Raw genomic sequence first — 21,133 nt, forward strand, 5'->3', positions numbered from 1 at the left:
TTGCTAGAAACACAGAGAGTAGAATTATCACCACACAGATTATATATGAACTCATTGGATTTGATGTATACATATGAAGAAGTAAAAGGAATGTAAAAACCAAGAAAAATATAAGAATAAAAACATGTGTAAGGTGCCATTGGAGCTAATGTATCAGAATATTTTAAGAAGAGGTTTCAGTCAAAAGAGTTATATACTCATGAATTGTCACACAAATCATGTACAGTTTATTTAACAAAGTCACCAGGAACACTAGCAAAACAATTTCGGTAAAATGCTGCTTTCAGAATCAGATTACAGTAGGTTTAGGATGTAATGGCTGATGAGGAACTACAGAAAATCAGTGCAGGCCAGATAATGGTAATAGGAACCATACGATAAATGCTTGCTAAGTTCTAGGTGCTGTTGTAAGAGTGTTGCATTCACATAATCATTCTAATAATCTTTTGTAGTTGATATTGTCATTACCTCATTTTATAAACAAAACTCGGAGGCACAGTGAAATTATATAATTTATTATAAGTTATACTTTAGCTAATAAAAAGGATAGCCAGGAGTGGAACTGTGTCAATCCGGCTACAGAGAATCTACTCCTAATCACTGTATAGTATTATCAGTACAGATGAAGCTAAAGAAGGGAATAAAAGAAGGCAATGTCTGAGAAATGAATATAGCTCTAATTTCAACCATTACTAAATAAATGAGACTATAAAAATATATTGGTAGTGTTCATTACTTGTTTACCACTTGCAACCAACATACCTTCACATGTCACAAACAGGCTGTGCATTGAACGTTTGTACCTTGTACCACATGTACACCGAGTAAGTTGCTTAATAGTTAAGAATCAAAGGGATATAGGAAGGTGGGGTTTGTTTCTAAACCAAAACAAAGCAAAAGAACAAAAGCATTATTTTGTTATGAGTTGAACATAAAACTATAATTGATGATGGATTTTGGAGAGCTTCTATCTCGTATGCAAATTATTTGTTGTGTAATTATGTTTTATCAAGGGACAAGCTACAAGTAAAGACATGGAACTGTTAGTGAACTTTAAGGTTTCAGCTATAAAATAGAGAAGAATGCATGGGAGTAAAATAAAATCCTAATGTTGATAATATCATGGTGGACTCTCAATAAAAGCCAATCTAGTATATAGACTAAACATGTAAAATAACTTTGGGAAGATGTAATGGAGACATAGAACCTGTAAATTACTGGATTCTGGTGCAGCTAAATTAATACATAAGAAATATTTCATCTAAAACACAAAAAGAAGACTTACAAGCAAAGTCCACCAGTATATTGACAAATTGTTTACCAAATTAAAGAAGAAATTTCATGCAATGCAGTCATGTGCTTGCCTTTGTCATTGTTTATCAATACTGACACCTGTATAATTTAATAAAATCAATGACTTTTTGTCATGACGATTGGACAGAGTCAAAAGGTAGTGATGAGAAATCATACAATAACAACATTCATTCTCCTGGGACTAACGGAAGATCCACAACTGCAAGGCTTGCTTTTTATTTTTCTATTTCTTACCTACTTACTGAGTGTAACTGGGAACCTGACCATTATCTCACTCACTTTAGTGCATTCTCACCTTAAAACACCAATGTACTTTTTCTTACAAAATTTTTCTTTCTTAGAAATCTCATTCACATCTGCTTGCATTCCTAGATACTTGTATAACCTAACAACAGGTGACAAGACTATTACCTACTGTGCTTGTGCCATTCAAGCTTTTTTTACTGATCTTTTGGGAGTCACTGAATTTTTTCTCCTGGCCATCATGTCCTATGACCGCTATGAGGCCATCTGCAAGCCCCTGCATTACACCACCATTATGAACAGCAGAGTGTGCAAAAGACTCATCTTTTGCTGTTGGATGGCTGCCTTGATGATCATACTCCCACCATTTAGCCTGACTCAAAATCTGGAATTCTGTGACTCTAATGTCATTGACAGCTTTCTCTGTGATGTTTCTCCCTTCCTGAAGATTTCATGCTCAGACACGTGGATCATTGAGCAGATGGTTATAGCCTGTGCTGTGTTGACCTTCATCACAACTCTTCTTTGTGTAGTTCTTTCCTACATATATATCATGAGGACCATTCTAAGATTTCCCTCAGCCCAACAAAGGAAAAAAGCCTTCTCTACCTGTTCTTCCCACATGATTGTGGTTTCCATCACCTATGGCAGCTGTATCTTCATCTATGTCAAACCTTCAGCAAAGGAATCAGTGGCTATTAATAAAGGTGTGATAGTGCTCACCACATCCATCGCTCCTATGCTGAACCCCTTCATTTACACCTTGAGGAACAAGCAAGTAAAACAAGCCTTCAGTGATTCCATCAAAAGAATTGTCTTATCTTCCAAGGAGTAAAGGAATGCTGAAGTTGATAATCAAGTTTTCATAAGAGATTGGCTTCCCAAAGTTCCTAAAATAATTTGTTTCTTCCTAATCTGAAGTTCACTCAAATAAAATTTCTTAAAATGCTTCTTGTCACCAAGACTTCCCTTACTTAGTGAGGTCATTTCTTTCCACTTCTTGCAAACACACCTCTCTTTTGGATATTATATTAACAGTTTTCTATGAGGTACAAAAATATCACATTGATCCAGCCTTATAAAAACTGAATATCACTGAATTATACACTTTAAAGTGGTTAATTGCATGCTATGTAAATTTAATCTCAATAAAAATTTTAATAAAAAAATTTTAAGTTGAAAAATGCTAAAATCAGTATTAAAATTTTAACTTCATTAAATTATTTGGAAAATAGAAAACTATAACATTTAAAAGTAAAAAGTATGGAAAATAAATCTGAAAAATATCAATGAGCTGTATTAAGAAAGATATAATTTTTCTCTGAAATGTCACAGGTGATTCCATGTCAGAAAATTACATAAATACAATTAAACAAAAATGAAAAATTCAGAAAAATATTAGCAACATACATAACACAGAGTTAACATACATTAAAATAATAATAACAATGTCCATTATTAAATTGAATATGGTTACAGGAATAGTCTCATAAACTAACCTTGATTGTACGAAATAGTTTAACCTTTTGGAGCATTTTCTGAAATTTCAGTTTGAGATAAAGTAATCAAATTATTTGTACAAGAATGCATTTTGCATCACTGCTGATAGTTGTTTTTAGAAATGAACAATATAAATCTATACTGCAAGTTGTACAGTAGCATAATCACTTCTAGATGGTCGTATTTTTTAATAGTGAAAAATCATAAGCACATTTCCAACTGTTAGAACTGGCTTGAAATTCTGATGGAATGCTCCAAAAAGAGGTAGCACAGTTTCCTAGAATGATGATATACATTTATCATTATCGAGATAAAAAGTTTATGTTACTTTTTAAATAACCTGCTAACTTGTAAAACAACATGTAAAGAATGCCTTCATGTTGTGAATATGCCAAATATTAACATATTTACATAGGAAAGAGAACTGTAATCTGAAATATTACCACTTTTAAATTATACTGTTCCTATTTGGAGAACTGGTGGCACAGTGTTTAAGAGCTCAGGGGCTAACCAAACGGTCAACAGGTCAGATCCACCAGCCACTCCTTGGAAACCCTATGGGGCATTCTACTCAGCCAGAGGTCCCTATTTTTATTACCTTAATTTACATTATATTTACAATAAATAATAATTACCTGAGGTAAAGAAAAGTTATAAAAAGAAAAAAAGGACTATTGTATTCTGTTGGCTGCTATAAATGTTATGGAACAAAAGAAAGAAAATAGGTAGGCTTGATCTTTATCATCAGATTTTTATTTTGTGCACATGCCTGTATTGGATGTTGTTGTGGCATCTTCACTTCTCTGAGGACACTGTCCCCACTGCTATATACTTCACAGTTTTGCCAAGGGTTCATTGCACTAATTCATTAAAGATTTGAGACCTAGGTCACCGAGGACTCTTGTTTATACACTTGGCTTCAGGTTTGGCAAAATAAATGTTAACTTGTTATTGTAAGAAATTCACACTTCATCTAGAGAAGTTGAATATCATTTCTTTTGAAAACAGAGAGACCTCCTGATATTCCCCACATCTTTGAACAACAATGTACTTTCAAAATCAGACAAATATCTTGGTATGAAAGGGTTGATCACATGCTGAAAAAGAAAATACCAAATCAATATCATCCCTGAGATGCCTGTGAGGTGAGTATGGATCCATGAATAAGAGTGACCAGAAATCCATACACAAGCCTCTCCAAATATATTCTTCTTCCTTCTAACCCTCAGAATGATTGTTTGTTGTTGTTAGGTACCGTTGAGTTGCTTCCAACTGATAGCGACCCTTTGCACAACAGAATAAAACACTGCCTGGTCCTGTGACATCCTCACAATTGTTGTTATGCTTGAACCCATTGTTGCAGCTATTATGTCAATCCATCTCCTTGGAGGTCTTCCTCTTTTTCACTGACCCTCTACTTTACCAAGCATGATATCCTTCTCCAGGAACTGATCTCTTCTGATAACAAGTTCAAAGTATGTGAGACGGTCTCGCCATCTTTGCTTCTGAAGAGCATTCTAGTTGTACTTATTCCAAGACAGATTTGTTCAATCTTTTGGCAGTCCATGGTATACTCAATATTCTTTGCCAACACAATTCAAAGGCATCAATTCTTCATTTTTCCTTATTCATTTTCAGATTTCTCATGCATATGAGGCAATTGAAAACACCATGGCTTGGGTTAGGCAAAACATAGTCCTCAAGGTAACATCCTTGCTTTTCAACACTTTAAAGAGGTCTTTTGCAGAAGATTTGCCCAATGCAATGCATCATTTGATTTCTTGACTGCTGCTTCTGTGGGTATTGATTGTGGATCCAAGAAAATGTCCTCCTTGACAACCTCAATCGCCTCTCTGTTTATCACGATGTTGCTTACTGGTCCAGTTCTGAGGATTTTGGTTTTCTTTATGTTGAGGTGTAATCCATACCGAAGGCTGTGGTCTTTGATCTTCATCAGTAAGTGCTTCAAGTCCTCTTTACTTTCAGCAAGCAAAGTTGTGTCATCTGCATAACACAGGTTGTTAATGAGTCTTCCTCCAACTCTGATGCCCCATTCTTCTTCATATAATCCAGCTTCTCCGATTATTCATTTAGCATACAGATATGGTAAAATGATACAACCCTGATGCACACCTTTCCTAACTTTAAACCATGCAGTATTCTTTATTCTGTTTGAACAACTGCCTCTTGATTTATGTACAGGTTCCCTCATGAGCACAATTAAGTGTTCTGGAATTCTCATTCTTTGAAATTATCCGTAATTTCTTATGATCCACACAGTCCAATGCCTTTGCACAGTCAATAAAACATAGGTAAACATCTTTCTGATATTCTCTGCTTTCCACCAGCATCCATCCAACTTCAGCAATGGTATCCCTGGTTCCATGACCTCTTCTGAATCTGGCTTGAATTTCTGGCAGTTCCCTGTTGATATACTGTTGCAGCCACTTTTGAATGATCTTCAGCAAAATTTTACTTGTGTGTGATATTAATGATATTGTTCAAAAATTTCCACATTCAGTAGGTTCACCTTTCTTGGGAAGAGGATAAATATGGATCTCTTCCAGTCAATTGACCAGGTAACTGTCTTCCAAATTTCATGGCATAGACGAGTGAGCACTTCCAGCATTGCATCTATCTGTTGAAATATCTCAGTTGGTATTCTGTCAATTCCTGGAGCTTTGTTTTTCACCAATTCCTTCAGTGCAACTTGGACTTCTTTCTTCAGGACCAGCAGTTTCAAATCATATGCTGTCTCCTGAATTGATTGAACATCGACCGATTCTTTTTGGTAGAGTGTCTCTATGTATTCCTTCCATCTTCTTTTGATGCTTCCTTCATCATTTAATATTTTTGCCACAGAATCCTTCAGTATTGCAACTAGAGGCCTGAACTTTTTCTTCAATTCTTTCAGCTCGAGAAATGCTGAGCATGCTCTTCCCTTTTGGTTTTCTATCTCCAGGTTTTTGCACATGTCATTAAGATACTTTACTATGTCTTCTCAAGCTACCCTTTGAAATCTTCTGTTCAGCTCTTTTACTTTGGCATTTCTTCCTTTTGCTTCAAGAGCAAGTTTCTGAGTCTCTTCTGACATTCATTTTGGCTCTTGCTTTCTTTTCTGTCTTTTTAATATCCTCTTGCTTTCTTCATGTATGGTGTCCTTGATGTCATTCCACAACTCATCTGGTCTTTAGTAATTAGCATTCAATATGTTAAATCTATTCTTGAAACGGTCTCTAAATTTGGGTAGAACATACTCAAGGTAATGTTTTGGCTCTTGTGGACTTGTTTTAATTTTTTAAGTTTTAACTTGAACTTGCATATAAGAAATTGATGGTCTGTTCTGCAGTCAGCCCCTGGCCTTGTTCTGACTGATGATATTGAGCTTTCCATCCCTTCTTTCCACAGATGTAGTCAATTTGATTCCTGTGTATTCCATCTGGCAAGGTCCATGTGTCTAGTCGCTGTTCATGTTGGTGAAAAAATGTATTTGCAACGAAGAAGTCATTGGTCTTGCAAAATTCTATAACACAATCTCCAGCGCCATTTCTATCACGAAGGTCATATTTTCCAACTACCGATCCTTCTTCTTTTTTTCAGTTTTTGCATTTCGATTACCAGTAATTATCAATACATTCTGATTTCATGTTTGATCAACTTCAGACTGCAGAAGTTGGTAAAAATCTTCAGTTTTTTCATCTTTAGCCTTAGTGGTTGGTGCATAAATTTGAATAATAGTCGTATTAACTGGTCTTCCTTGTAGGCACATGGATATTATCCTATCACTGACAGTGTTGTACTTCAGGATAAATCCTGAAATGTTCTTTTTGGTAATAAATGCAACACCATTCCTCTTCAAGTTGTCATTCCCAGCATGGTAGCCCATATGATTATGTGATTCAAAATGGCCAATACCAGCCCATTTCAGCACACTAACTAATGCCTAGGATATCGATGTTTATGTATTCCACTTCATTTTTGAAAATATCCAATTTTCCTAGATTCATACTTGGTACATTCCATGTTCCATTTATTAATGATGTTTGCAGCTGTTTCTTCTCATTTTGAGTTGTTCCACATCAGCAAATAAAGGTCCTGAAAGCTTGACTCCAACCACGTCATTAAGATTGACTCTACTTTGAGGAGGCAGCTCTTCCTCAGTTGTATTTTGAAAGCCTTTCATCCTGAGGGGCTCCTCCTCTGGCACTATATCAGACAATGTTCTGCTGCTACTTGTAAGCTTTTCACTGGCCAATGCTTTTTAGAAGTAGACCACCGGGTCCTTCTTCCTAGTCTGTCTTAGTTAGTCTGGAAACTTGGCTGAAACCTGTCTGCCATGGATGACCCTTCTGGTATTTGGATACCAGTGACATAGCTGCCAGCATCACAGCAACACGCAAGCCCCCACAGTACAACAAACTGGCGGATGCATGAGGGTGTATCTCACTAATAAAAGCATATTTTAAATGGCATGTGTAAAATACTCATGTGTAAAATCATGATCAGTCTGATTTAAAACATTTGATTATCTGCTGTTGACAGTAGTTTTGATAGCTAAGGAATACTCTACAGAGTAGTTATTGACAGAACTCAGAAATACAAAATTTTTTATCTCTAGTTTTACTATCTTAGTGATAGGCATTTTGAGATTAAAAAAAAGTAGCAAAAATGAAGCTTGTTGGTACATAAGGCAGAGAGTAGGTAGATATTTCTTTACTCTGCAGTAAGGTACTCTGTTCAGTATTTCATCATTTGAAGTGAATTTTGCACTGAAACAATTTCTGCGTATATTATATGTTATCAGAAAAATATAACACAGTGGATCAGAAAAGTTAATGTTCCTTTAAAGGCATTAGCTCTGACTCTGCCATCTTTCCCACTTTCTTCTTTTTCTTTCTCCTTGCCACCTAGCCCTGTACACCATCTCTACCCCTTCCCATTGGGCCACGATGCACTGCACAGTTAGAGAGCCACCAGCATATCACCACCTCGAGTCTCCCCCGACCCCACATGACAGCTCCCACCACTCTGCATTTTTTTTGGCTTTTTTTTTGTTTTTCCCCTTTCTTTTCTTTCTCCCTCCCACCTAGACACTTCCCATCCCTTCCAACCTCAAGAAGGACCTATTCCTACCTGCCAGCTCCCAATGTGCCATCAGTTTTTTCTCTTTCTTTTCTTTCCCACTCCCACCCAACTCCATAAGAAACCATCCCTCTCTTCCTAACAGGCCCAGGCCTGCCATGCTCCCATTCACTGGACCTCACTGTGTCACCATATATTTTTTTCTTTTTTCCTTTCTTACTTTTTTCTCTCTGTAGGCCTCCTCCCCCCCTTCTCTCTGGCCTCCACCATGCTACCGTGGAAAGAGTGCTACCAGCACATCAGCCCACCATTTTAACAGGTCCACCATGTCTCTACCTGCCCATCTCCACCAACCCACCATTTATTTTATTCTTTTTTCTTTTTCTTTCTTTTCTTTCTACCTCCCACCTAGTCTGGTATGCCACCTCCTCATCTTCTCTCTGGACCACAGGTCTGTCCCCTCCCCCCACCCCACCTGCTAGGTAGCTTCTTTTTTCTTTCTCTTTTCTTTTCCCACCCTCCTCACCTAGTACCATACACCACCCCCTTTCCTTTGGCCCCTAACTTGCTGCCACAGTTAGAATATCCCCAGTCCTCAGGCTCACTGCTGCACCAGATATGCACTGCCCTCCCTTCCCGCCACTTGACCAGCTGCTGAATAGTGGAAAGTGAGCCCATACTACCCCCCCATCCCATACCCCCGCACACCTGGCAAGGGGCTGTGAATGCTTCAATGCCACTGGACCAACACCAGGAGACAGATAGCATCCACCCAGTCTGCCTTCAACCAACTCACCAAACAAGTGTATGGTAAAGAGAGCTCACCCTGCCTGCTGATGCTCCACCCACACAGACCAATATCTGTCATAAATTCAAACTCAAAACCAAACCAATTGCAGCTGAATCGATTCCAACTCATAGTGACCCTATAGAATAGAATAGAACTGCCCCCGTAGGATTTCCAAGGAATGGCTGGTGGATTCAAACTGCCAAACTTTTTTTAGCAGCCGAGCACTTAACCACTGTTGCAACAGGGCTCCCTCTAATAAATATAGACGCAAAAATTCTCAACAAAATTCTAGCCAGTAGAATTCAGCGTCACATCAAAAAAAAAAAAAAAAAAAATACACCATGACCAAGTGGGATTCATTCCAGGTATGCAAGGATGGTTCAACATTAGAAAATCAATCAACGTAATTCACCAAATAGGAGAAAAGAAAAGAATCAATTGATCATTTAAACCAACACAGAAAAGGCTTTTGATAAAGTCCAACACAAATTCCTGATAAAAAGTCTCAATAAAATTGCAATAGAAGGGAAACTCCTCAACATAATAAGCGGCATTTGTACAAAACCAGGAAACCCTGGTGGCATAGTGGTTAACAGCTACAGCTCCTAACCAAATCCACCAGGTGTTCCTTGGAAACTCTATAGGCAGTTTTACTCTGTCCTACAGGGTTGCTATGAGTCAGAATTGACTCAACAGCAACGGGTTTGGTTTGTTTGTTTGTTTGCTTTTTTGTTTGTTTATACAAAACCAACAGCCAACATCACTCTCAAGGGATAGAAGCTGGAAGCATTCCCCATGAGAACAGGAACAATACAAGGAAGCACTTTATCACCGTTCCTATTTAACATTGTGCTGGAAGTCCTAACTGGAACAATAAGGCAAGAAAAAGAAATAAAGGGCATCCAAATTGGAAAGGAAGAAATAAAACTATCCCAACTCAGAGATGATATGAACCTATACATAGAGAATCCCAAAGATTCCACAAGAAAACTACTGGAACTAATAGGAAGATTCAGCAGAGTAGCAGGATACAAAATCGACATACAAAAATCAGTTGGATTCCTATACATCAACAAAGAGAACTTCAAAAAGGAAATCAGGCAAACAATACCATTTATTATAGCCCTGTCTTAGTCATCTAGTGCTGCTGTAACCGAAATACCACAAGCAGATAGCTTTAACAAACAGAAGTTTATTCTGTCACAGTCTAGTAGGCTAGAAGTCCAAATTCCGGGCATCAGCTCCAGAGAAAGGCTTTCTCTCTCCGTCAGCTATGGAGGAAGGCCCTTGTCATCAATCATCCCCTGGATTAGGAGCTTCTCCACGCAGGAACTCCAGGTCCAAAGATTGTGCTCTGCTTTCTTGGTGGTTTGAGGTCCCCCTTCTTTGCTTTCTTCCCTTCCCTTTTATCTCTTACAAGATAAAATGTGGTATATACCACACTCCAGGGAAACTCCCTTTACATTGGATCAAGGACGTGACCTTAGTAAGGGTGTTACAATTCCACCCTAATTCTCTTTAACATAAAATTACAATCATAAACTGTAGGACAACCGCACAATACTGGCAATCATGGCCTAACCAAATTGACACATATTTTGGGGGGACACAATTCAACCATGACAAGCTCCTAAAAAAGATAGATTCATCACTTTAGGGGCCTTTATCTTTTTAGCGGCTGTGAAAGATGGATTTATACTTAGATATAAATCTAACCAGGGATGAAAAAGGCATATACAAAGAAAACTACAAAACAGTATTGCAAGAAACCAAAAGAGACCTACAAAAATAGAATATACCATGCCCCTGGATAGGAAGACACAATATTGTGAAAATGTCAATTCTACCCAAGGAAATCTACAGATATAACGCAGTCCTGATCCAAATACAAACAACATTCTTTAATGAGATGGAAAAACTAATCATTAACTTTATATGAAAAGCAAAGTGGCCCGAGATAAGCAAAGAATTATTAAAGAAAAAGACCAAAGTAGGAGGGCTCACACTACCTGACCTCAGAACCTACTATACAACGCAGTAGTCAAAACAGCCTGGTACTGTTACAATGACAGACACATAGACAAATGGAGCAGAATTGAGAACCCAGATGTAAATCCATCTATCTATAGTCAGCTGATTTTGGACAAAGGACCAAAATCCATGGAATGGGGAAAAGACAGTCTATTTAAGAAATGGTGTTGACAAAACTGGATGCCCATCTGTAAAGGAATGAAACAGGACCCATATCTGACACCACACATACAAACTAACTCAAAATGGATCAAAGACCTAAATGTAAAACCTAAAAAGATAAAGATCAAGGAAGAAAAGTTACAGACAACACTTATTGTCGTGTGCCATCAAGTCAATTCTGACTCATAGTGACCCTATAGGACAGAGTAGAATTGCCTTATAGGGTTTCAAAGGAGCTACTGGTGGATTCAAACTGCCAACCTTTTGGTTAGCTGCCTGAGCTCTTAACCACTTCACTACCAGGGCTCTAGGGGCAATACTAGAGGCCCTGATACGTGGCATAAATAGGATACAAACCATAACTAAAGATGCACAAATACCAGAAGGTAAATTAGACAACTAGGAGCTCCTAAATAATAAACACTTATACATATTAAAAGTCTTCACCAAAAGAGTGAAAAGAGCACCTACAAACTGGGAAAAAATGTTTGACTACAACATATCTGACAAAGGTCTAACCTCTAAAATCTATACAATACTTCAACACCTCGATAACAAAAAGACAAATAATCCAATTAAAAAATGGGTAACGCATATAAACACACACTTCATGAGAGGAGACATTCAGGCAATTAACAGACACATGAAGAAATGTTCATGATTATTAGCCATCAGAAAAATGCAAATCAAAACTACAGTGAGATATCTCACCCAACATTACTGGCACTAATCAAAAGAAAAAAAAAACAGAAAATAACAAATGTTGGAGAGATTCTGAGGAGATTCGAACTCTTATACAGTGCTGGTGGGAATGTAAAATGGTACAATCACTATGGAAAATCAATATGGTATCTCCTTAAAATGATAGAAATAGAAATAACATATGATCCTGCAACCCCTTTCCTAGGAATACATCCCAGAGAAATAACAGCCGTCACACAAATAGACATATATGCACCCATGCTCATTGCAGCGTTATTCACAATAGCAAAAAGATGGAAACAACCTGTAAGGACTGAATTATGTCCCCCCCAAAAATGTGTGTATCAATTGGGCTGGGTCGTTTCCCAGTATTATGTGATTTTCCTACAGGTTGTAAATCCCGCCTCTATGATGTTAATGAGGGAGGGTGGGCAGCAGTTGTGTTACTGAGGCAGAATTCAATCTACAAGATTGGATTGTGTCTTGAGGCAATCTCTTGTGATATAAAAAGTAAAAGTGAGCAGAGAGACAGGGGACCTCAAACCACCAAGAAAACAGCACCAGAAGCAGAGCTCGTCCTTTGGACCTGGGATCCCTGTGCCTGAGGAGTTCCTCGACCACGGGAAGGTTGATGACAAGGAATCTTCCTTCAGAGCTGAGAGAAAGCTGTCCCCTAAGCTAATACCCTGAATTTGGACTTGTAACCTACTAGACAGTGAGAGAATACATTTCTCTTCATTAAAGCCATCCACTTGTGGTATTTCTGTTATAGCAGCATTAGATAACTAAGACACAACCTAAATGCCTATCAGTAGATGAAAGGATAAACAAGTTATGGTATATACACACAATGGAATACTATACAATATTAAGAAACAATTATGAATCTGGGGAACATCTCACAACATGGATGAATCTGGAGGGCATTATGCAGAGTGAAATAAGATAATCACAAAAGGACAAATATTGTATGAGATCACTATTATAAAAAGTCAAGAAAAGATTTACACACAGAAAAAAAAAATCTTTGATAGTTACAAGTAAGGGGAGGGGTAAAAAAAAAAAAAAAAACCGAACCCATTGCCATGGAGTCAATTTCGACTCATAGCAACACTATAGGACAAGGTAGAACTGCCCCATAGCATTTCCAAGGAGCGCCTGGTGGGTTTGAACTGCTGACCCTTTGGTAAGCAGCTGTACTACCAGGGCTCCTACCTTAAAACACCCATATACTTTTTCCTACAAAGTTTTGTCTTATGAAAATTAAGTGTACACCTGCTTGTATTCCTAGATATTTATTCAACATACCAGTAGGTGACAGATAAATCATTTGTAATAGCTGAGTCATCCAAATAGTTTTTATTGATGTATTTGGAGTCACATAATTTTTCTCCTAGCCATCACATCTTATGACCATTATGTGGCCACATGCAAACCCCTCTGTTACATGACTTTCAGGAACAACAGAGTCTGTGGAAGGCTTGTCGTCTTCTACTGGATAGTTGGTATGTTGATCATACTTCCACCTCTTAAACACAGATAAATTTAGAATTCTGTGACTCTACAATAATTGATTATTTTTCTATGATTCATCTCCTATCTTGAAGATTTCATGCTCAGACACTTGGCTTTTAGAGCAGATGGTTTTAGCCTGCGCTGTATTGGTCTTCATCATGACACTTCATTGTGTTGTTCTGTCCTGTGTATACATCATCAAGATTATTCTAAGATTCCCTTCTGCCCAGCAAAGGAAAAGGGCCTTTTCCACTTGTTCTTCTCACATGATTTTGGTTTATATCAGCTATGGGAGCTATATCTTCATCTATGTCAAACCTTCAGTGAAGGAACCAGTAGCCATTAATAAAAGTGTGACCATGCTGATGACAGTCATTGCTTCCATGTTGAACCCATTTGTTTACACTCTCAGAAACAAATGAGACAAGTCTTCAGTGACTCCTTCAAAATAATTTTACTCCCCTCAAAGAAGTAAGAGAATACTGAAGTCTCCAAATCGAGTTTCCCAAATGTCATAGGTTCCTAAGCATGTTTATTAATTCCAAAATCATTTCATCTTCCTTATCTGTGTTTTGATTCATGCTGACTTCTTCAAAACATCCTAAAGCCCAAATTTCAGTTCAGTCTCTACTCTTCTTTATAAATGGCCCTCTATCAGAGTAACATCCCTTATCACAACACATTACTATATGTTCCTAGGAAATAATTTATCTTCTATTTAGCTTAACCAAAACTGAAAAATACTATAACATTTTAAAATGATGATTTTGTTATCATAATAAATAATTTAATAATTAATCAATAATTAAATGCAAAACAATACAACAATGAGTGCTTAATTTGTGGAAGATAAGTATCAAACAAACTGACACTACCCTGCCATAATGTAGCTCACGTTACAGGAAAGTTGTATTCTGAATCTAAAAAGAAGAAAAATGAAAAAATAAACCCAACATGAAGATAATAGGGTAAAATGCTAAAGTTAAAAATTCAAAACATGATCAATACCGAAAAATGAATTTAAACTTGGAAGCAAAATTATATTTAGAATCCTAGAAAATACATCTATAATTTAGAGGGATAAAATCACAAGAGTCTAGATTAATTTGATTAAATGGCATCTTAAATAAAAGTTAACTTTGAGTCAACTACAACTCATGTGCGTCAAGGTAGAACTGTGCTCCATAGTGTGTTCAATGACTGATTCTTCAGAAGTAAATCAGCCAAGCCTTCCACTGGAACTCGAATCTCCAACCTATCGGTTAGCAGTCCAGTATATTGACCATACCACATGTTAGCTCTGTAGCAGGATGTCTCTGGGTGATGCAAATAGTGCTCTGCTGATAACCAAAGATTGCAGGTTCAAGTCCAACCAGAGATGCCTCAGATGGAAGGCCTGGCAATCTACTTCTGAAAAGCCAGCTTTTGAAAACCCTATGGAGCACAGTTCTACTCTAATACATGGGGTCGTCATGACTTGGAGCCAAATCAACCATAACTTGTTAACTGGTTAAATAAAAGTGAAAAAAAAAGTTATTTTCAAGGACAAATGAGATTATAAGGTAAATAATAAAAGTAATAATTGCTGATAAATTATTACAATAATATTGAAAGTGCAACAGGGACTCAACTGCTAACATAAAATTTTAATCCTCGAAAACTATGTGATTAGATTAACAAAATCCAGAAGAACTTTAAAAAATCAAGGAAATCAAGCCAGCAATATTTATGGGAACTTGAAGAAATGGAAAAGGAAACTAATATTAAAAACTAAAATTAAATAATTTATCCATGCATGAAATGAAAATTGGATATTAAACAAGCATGAAATGTGTACCTCATAATTTTCCCCCCAAAAATAAAACTGACATAGATACAAAGTATATTTTCCATTCTAACTTCTTTTCCCTATTCCTCTGTAAAAAAAAAAAAAAAACTTTTCTTTTTTTCTGTGATTCAGTCAACCCCAAATCTCTTTTTATCTCCAGGATTTAGCATTTACTATTGCCTCTGCTATAAAATGCATTCTTTCTTCTTTTAGCTAAGTCCTATTCACCATTCTGGTCTCAGCTCAATAGTCACTTCCACCTTAAAGCTGTCCCCCCACACTCCCTACCACATCAAAAGCACTTCGATTGGGGAAAGGTTATCTCTCAGGAAACAAGGACAAAGACCAAGCGCTTTGGGTTGAGCTCAGTTTAAACTCATGCTTGGTTTTTGAAGTTTGGAGATGCCAGAGCTCACATGCTAGAGGACGTGTGCTGAGCCCTCCTCATGGTGGGGAGGCAAGCCTGAATCTGACTGTGGTTTTGAGAATGTGTTTGAATACCTGTAAGTCACTGTCTCTGTTGTTTTCATTCATTTTAAATTTGCAACAAAAGAATGCTGGACCTTAGTCTAAGATGGATCACAGTAAATTTTGTAGCAGTTTTCAGAAGCAATAGGCAAAGTGTCATATCTTCTTCAAGAATGGAATGGAGGCATCGGTAGATACCAAATAACAGCAGAGCGGCAATCACAGGAAGCCATCAAAAATAAGTGCAGCAGCATTATTTAATGATAAGTGTTAAACCTGGGTGGGTAAACAGGAGTTCACTATATAACTATATTATTCTGTTGACTTTTATATATATTTGAAATTTTCTATAATAAAAGTTTTAAAATATATCTATATATCTATATCTATGCAGCAGGATGGTGTTAAAAAAAAAGGTCTTTTTTTTTTTTTTTTTCTATGTGATATGCTGGTTCGTGTCCGTTATTAACCAGGTCATCTTTAAGGGACATCATTCTGCTTCATAAAGGTCTAAATGTGATTGTTTTAAAGAGTTCGTATTTTATATATAGTTTTAGAGCTCCTAATGTTTTTCTCTTTAAGTGAAAAGTTACTAATGCTTGTGACCATAATCTCACAAACCTACTCAAACAGATGGGAAACAGAAGAACCCATGAAGACCATTTTCTAAAATATGTACCCTTAAGAAAATCATATATTCCTGATTATTAAGGTAGAATTCCAAAAGTACAATGTAATACACAAATCCATGCAGAACATCTCCTTTCCTGTGCATTAAGATTCAAATTAAATAAATTTCTGACACCAAACACACATCATGGTACTGCCTCAAACTTTGGCTGACAACTAAAGGTAGTCACTAAATAGTTTATATATGCATGATATTTACTGAGAATAAATTTTGCTGACCACAAAACTGTAAGGATTTCTATTTAAGGAGAAAAAGGCAAAAATAACTACTTTCACTGAACTTTATTTAAATAAAGGAGAAAAGTTGGGCACGGTTAAAACATGTTTTAAGTTTTAAAAGGACTTTGAGCAATCCATTACTAATATTACTAAACTATCCCAGTATGATAACTGAAAGAGTGATATCTATCATGGATTGAGAGTTTTTCAAGTGTCTGTCTCTTTATATATGTTTACCCTAGAAAGAAAAATTAGATTTACTTATTTATTTTTTTATAGATGAATAAAATTCATTACATAGAATGTTAAGTAGTATTAATGAGTATTGGTCCTAAGATTCAGATGCTTTTTGACTAAAAATTTATGCTTGCTCAAGGCATGATAAACATGATAATGGCTCAACAGAGAAATATACTCTAAGAAACCTAAAACTCCTCATGAAATGAGTTCATTGCAACATCATATCATGAAAACTGCACAAGGGAGTCTTAAAAATATTTATACAAAAGGTACATATATATGAACCAAATTATTCACAAAAATGTATTGAATCATTTATTGTAAACTTTCTATTGTAAAAAATGCAATTATCATTTCATTACATACTATAAAACCAAAACCCAAACCCATTGCTGTCCAGTGAATTCTGTCTCAAAATAGCCCTATAAAACAAAGTAGAACTGTCCCATAGTGTTTGCAAAGTTGTAATCTTTACAGAAGCAGGCTGCCACATCTTTCTGCCATGGAGTGGCTGGTGAGTTTGAACCTCCGACCTTTCAGTTAGCAGCAAAGCACTTTAACTGCTGCACCACCAGGGCTCCTTCATTTACATAAAAAAAAATTAAAAAAAAAAATTTTTTTACATAGCATACCAAAAAAACCAAACCTGTTGCCATCCAGTCAATCCCGACTCACTGCAACCTCATGGGACAGAGTAGAGCTGCCCCTCAAGGTTTCTAAGGAGAGGCTAGGGGATTTGAGCTGTTCACCCATTGGTCTGCAGCCAAGCTCTTAACTGCTATGCCACCAGAACCCCTATACACTGTAAGAACTATAAAAAATACAATTTTTTTTCCCAGAATATAGAAATACATTTATACATTCCATGATTTAAAAAGTAGAGATAGAAATGCGGAATGGTAAGTATGAGAGACATAGCACAAATCAGATTTCTCTTCAAAGAGAATTAAAATTTGAATCAAGTAAAAATTAATATCAATACATGGGAAAATGAATATTAGGACAATGATGCTTCCTTAAACAAGACCATTTGAAACAAACTGGGCAGGAATGGGAGGTGGAAAGAAAGCAGGCCAAGGTCCTTCATCAACTATTTTACCAAGTGATGGAGCAGTCTGATAGCCAACTGCATCATTTCCTTTAGAGCACTTCCTTCGATTCATTCTGTTCCAAGAGCTCTAACGTCCTGTGGCTCAATTTTTCTCTTGACTTAGATCCCTTTTACCTATATGCCTCAATTTTCTTCACAATTTCCCTTCTTTTCTAACTTCAAGACTCAATCCTATCAAGTTTGTCTTGGCTGAAATCCCTGATCTAACAGGCTTCTGCTATTTCTATAAAGCACAAAAAGACATTAGCCCCTTCTCTTGCATATGGTTAACTCTGTGACTGGTTAATTTAGCCCATCAGTACCTAGAGCAGCACTGTCTAATAGAAGTTGCTCCAATGATAGAAATTTTCTACATCTGTACTGTCTGATATGGTAGCCATAACCAAACAGACCTAGTGTAACCGAGAAACTAAATTTTTAATCTATTTAATTATAATTAATTAAAATTTTAATTGCCATACGTGACTACTGGCTATGGTATCAGATGGTATATATCTAGAAAATGTATTGAACTCCCTGACCTGCCATGAGACATGGAGGATCCAGAAGTCTCTGTGAATATGTTTTAGAGATAAAGGCCATCTTTCAGCTGCAACACTTTCAGAGAGCAGATGGACTAATCAGGCTCAGACTTTTGGAGCTCCTGAGGAGATATTTCTCAAATACGCCCAGAGTAGCAGATATATTCTTTTTTTAATGGCTGCAGAAATATGTCCCATCCTACATATTCTTCTAAAATTTGCTTTTGCCACAGTCTCAACAAGTCGTGAAGTCTAATTTCCTTCCCCCTGGATTTGGCTGGCCTTAAGGCAGTATCTCTGAGTTGAGAAGACAAAGCAGAATATCCTGGTTTGTCTCAAGATTGCTAGAGTTTACAGAGGACAGTACAAAAGGAAAGAGAGCTGAACAGCACAATGACCCCAGAGATGTGCAGGGGAGCCTCTTTGAGTCTTCAGCTACATAGCGATCAGCACACCTGTACGGAAAACCACCTAAGGAAAAGAACCACCCAAAAGGATTAGAGAAAATAAATTTCCATGTTCACAAAGGAGTGGAAATAATCCCTGTTCCCACCAGCTACAGTGGAAAACCTCATAAGTCATGGGACTTTGGGCAGTATATTTAGAAATGTTTTACCTCTGTAATGGGGGAAAAAAAAAACCCTAAACAAAAATTCTCTATTCCTAGTTAACAAACTTAAAATGAAGACCAAAATGGATCAGACTGTTCCCAAGTATAACATAACCACATTCCAGAACAAAACTCAAGATTAAAATATCTAGTAACCAACAAGGTAAAACTTAAAAGGTCTGCAGTCCAGTCGAAATCACCATACATGCAGTGAAACAAACAACAACAAAAAAATGACCTATAGTTAAGAGAAAAATAAATAATTGAAGCTCATCTGGAAATATTGGCTTCCCTAGAGAATCTTACCAAGTTTTTAAAGAAGAAATCTTATCAGTTCTACAGAATCTCTTCCTGAACACTGAAGAGGATAGAATACCTCCCCTCTCATTCTGTAATATTAGCACTATTCTGAACGAAGATGTTACAAATAAAGAAATCTACAGACCAATATTCCCCACAAATGTTGTGTTCTTACTATGTGTCGTCCAGTCAGTTGTGACTCACAGTGTCGCCATGTACAACAGAAGAAAACACCACACAGTCCTGTACCATCCTCACAATGGTTATGCTTCAGCCCATTGTTGCAGCCACACCCACAAATAGAATTGAAAAAAAATCTTTTTAATGTTGCTAATCAAATCCAATAATATATGAAATGGATACTACGTCCTGACCGAATGAAGTTTATCCCAGTAATGCAAGGATGGTTTAACATTTGAATATCAATGTAATTTACCATACTAACAGACTAAAACAGAAAAAACATGTAATAATCTCAGAAAAACCATTTAACAAAATTCAACATCTGTTCCTGATTTTGAAAACTCTCAGCAATAGAAGGAAACATTCTCCAACTGATAAAGGATAATTATGTAATTATGAAAAATTTACATTTAATGTCAAAAAACAGAATACTTTCTTCTAAGGCCAGGGAAGACAATGGTGTTCTAACTTACCACTTTTCTTCAAAGTTGAACTGCAATCATAGGAATCCAGAATGGAAAGGAAAAAAATGAATCTGTCTTTACTTGCAGACTGCAAATACTATGGAATCTATTAAAAAAGAAGAAGAAGAAGAAGAAGCTATTAGTGCATCTAGCAAGTTTGTGGGATACTAGACCAATATAGAAAAATCAATTTTATTTCCATACACTGCAACAAGCAATCAAAAACTGAAATTTAAAAAACAATACCACTTACAATTATTTCAAATAATATGAAATACTCAGGGATGGATCTTAGACAAGAAGGGCAAGATCTTTACACAGAAAAGTATAAAACATGACTGAAAAAAAGAGAACCTAAATAAATGGAAAAAATACCATGTTCATGGTTTGGAGGACTCAGTATTGTTAAGATACCAGTTCTCCCCAAATTTACCCATAGATTCAATACAATCCCTATCAAAATCTCAGCAATTTTTTTCTGTACAAATTTACAAGTCGAATCTAAAAGTCATATAGAAATGCAAAGGATACAAAAACAGCTGATACAGTTTTCAGAAAGAACACCACTTGGCCTCAAGACTTGTAAAGATAAAGTAATAAAGACAATATTCACATCAAGATATAAGAAAAGATCAATTAAACAAAGCAGAAAGCCCAGAAGTAATCATACACGCTTATTGTCATTTAGTTTTTGACACAGGTGCAAAATCACTATCCATATCATTTCAGAGAACAGGACCACTAAAAAAATGAGACAGAATCCTAAAAATTCATAAAAATGAATTTTAAGGTATGTATAAATTGATAACCCCCTAGATAATCATAACTCACCTAAAATGACACGATTGATAGAAATCTTAGTATATCCATATCTATGAAAGCAAACATATCTGTAATGAAAATCTTCTGCAATGTAAATGCCAAGCCCAGATGGCATCCCAAGTAGATTATTCTAAATACCATCAATCCTACACAAACTCTTCCAAAAATTAGGAAAAAGAAAAAAAACACACTTATTTCAAAAGGCTAGCATAATCTTAATTAAAAAAAAGAATGAAAATTTACTGGCCATTCTCTCTCATGATCATTGACAACACAAACCTAAGTAAAATATTAGCAAATTGAGTCTGGCAAAATATGAAGAGGACAATATATCCTAA

At 36.4% G+C, this 21,133-nt stretch overlaps 1 protein-coding gene across 1 annotated transcript; it reads left to right on the forward strand.

The window, feature by feature from the left end:
• The first annotated feature begins 1,456 nt into the window (after positions 1 to 1,456).
• Positions 1,457 to 2,492, forward strand: LOC100670109 (olfactory receptor 6C2-like). Its single transcript, XM_064285245.1, has one exon. The coding sequence runs from the start codon at positions 1,457 to 1,459 to the stop codon at positions 2,390 to 2,392; it is 936 nt and encodes a 311-aa protein (XP_064141315.1). The 3' UTR covers positions 2,393 to 2,492.
• The last annotated feature ends 18,641 nt before the right edge of the window (positions 2,493 to 21,133 follow it).

The sequence above is a fragment of the Loxodonta africana genome, chromosome 4 (genome assembly GCF_030014295.1).
Source record: "Loxodonta africana isolate mLoxAfr1 chromosome 4, mLoxAfr1.hap2, whole genome shotgun sequence".
Lineage (NCBI taxonomy): Eukaryota > Metazoa > Chordata > Mammalia > Proboscidea > Elephantidae > Loxodonta > Loxodonta africana.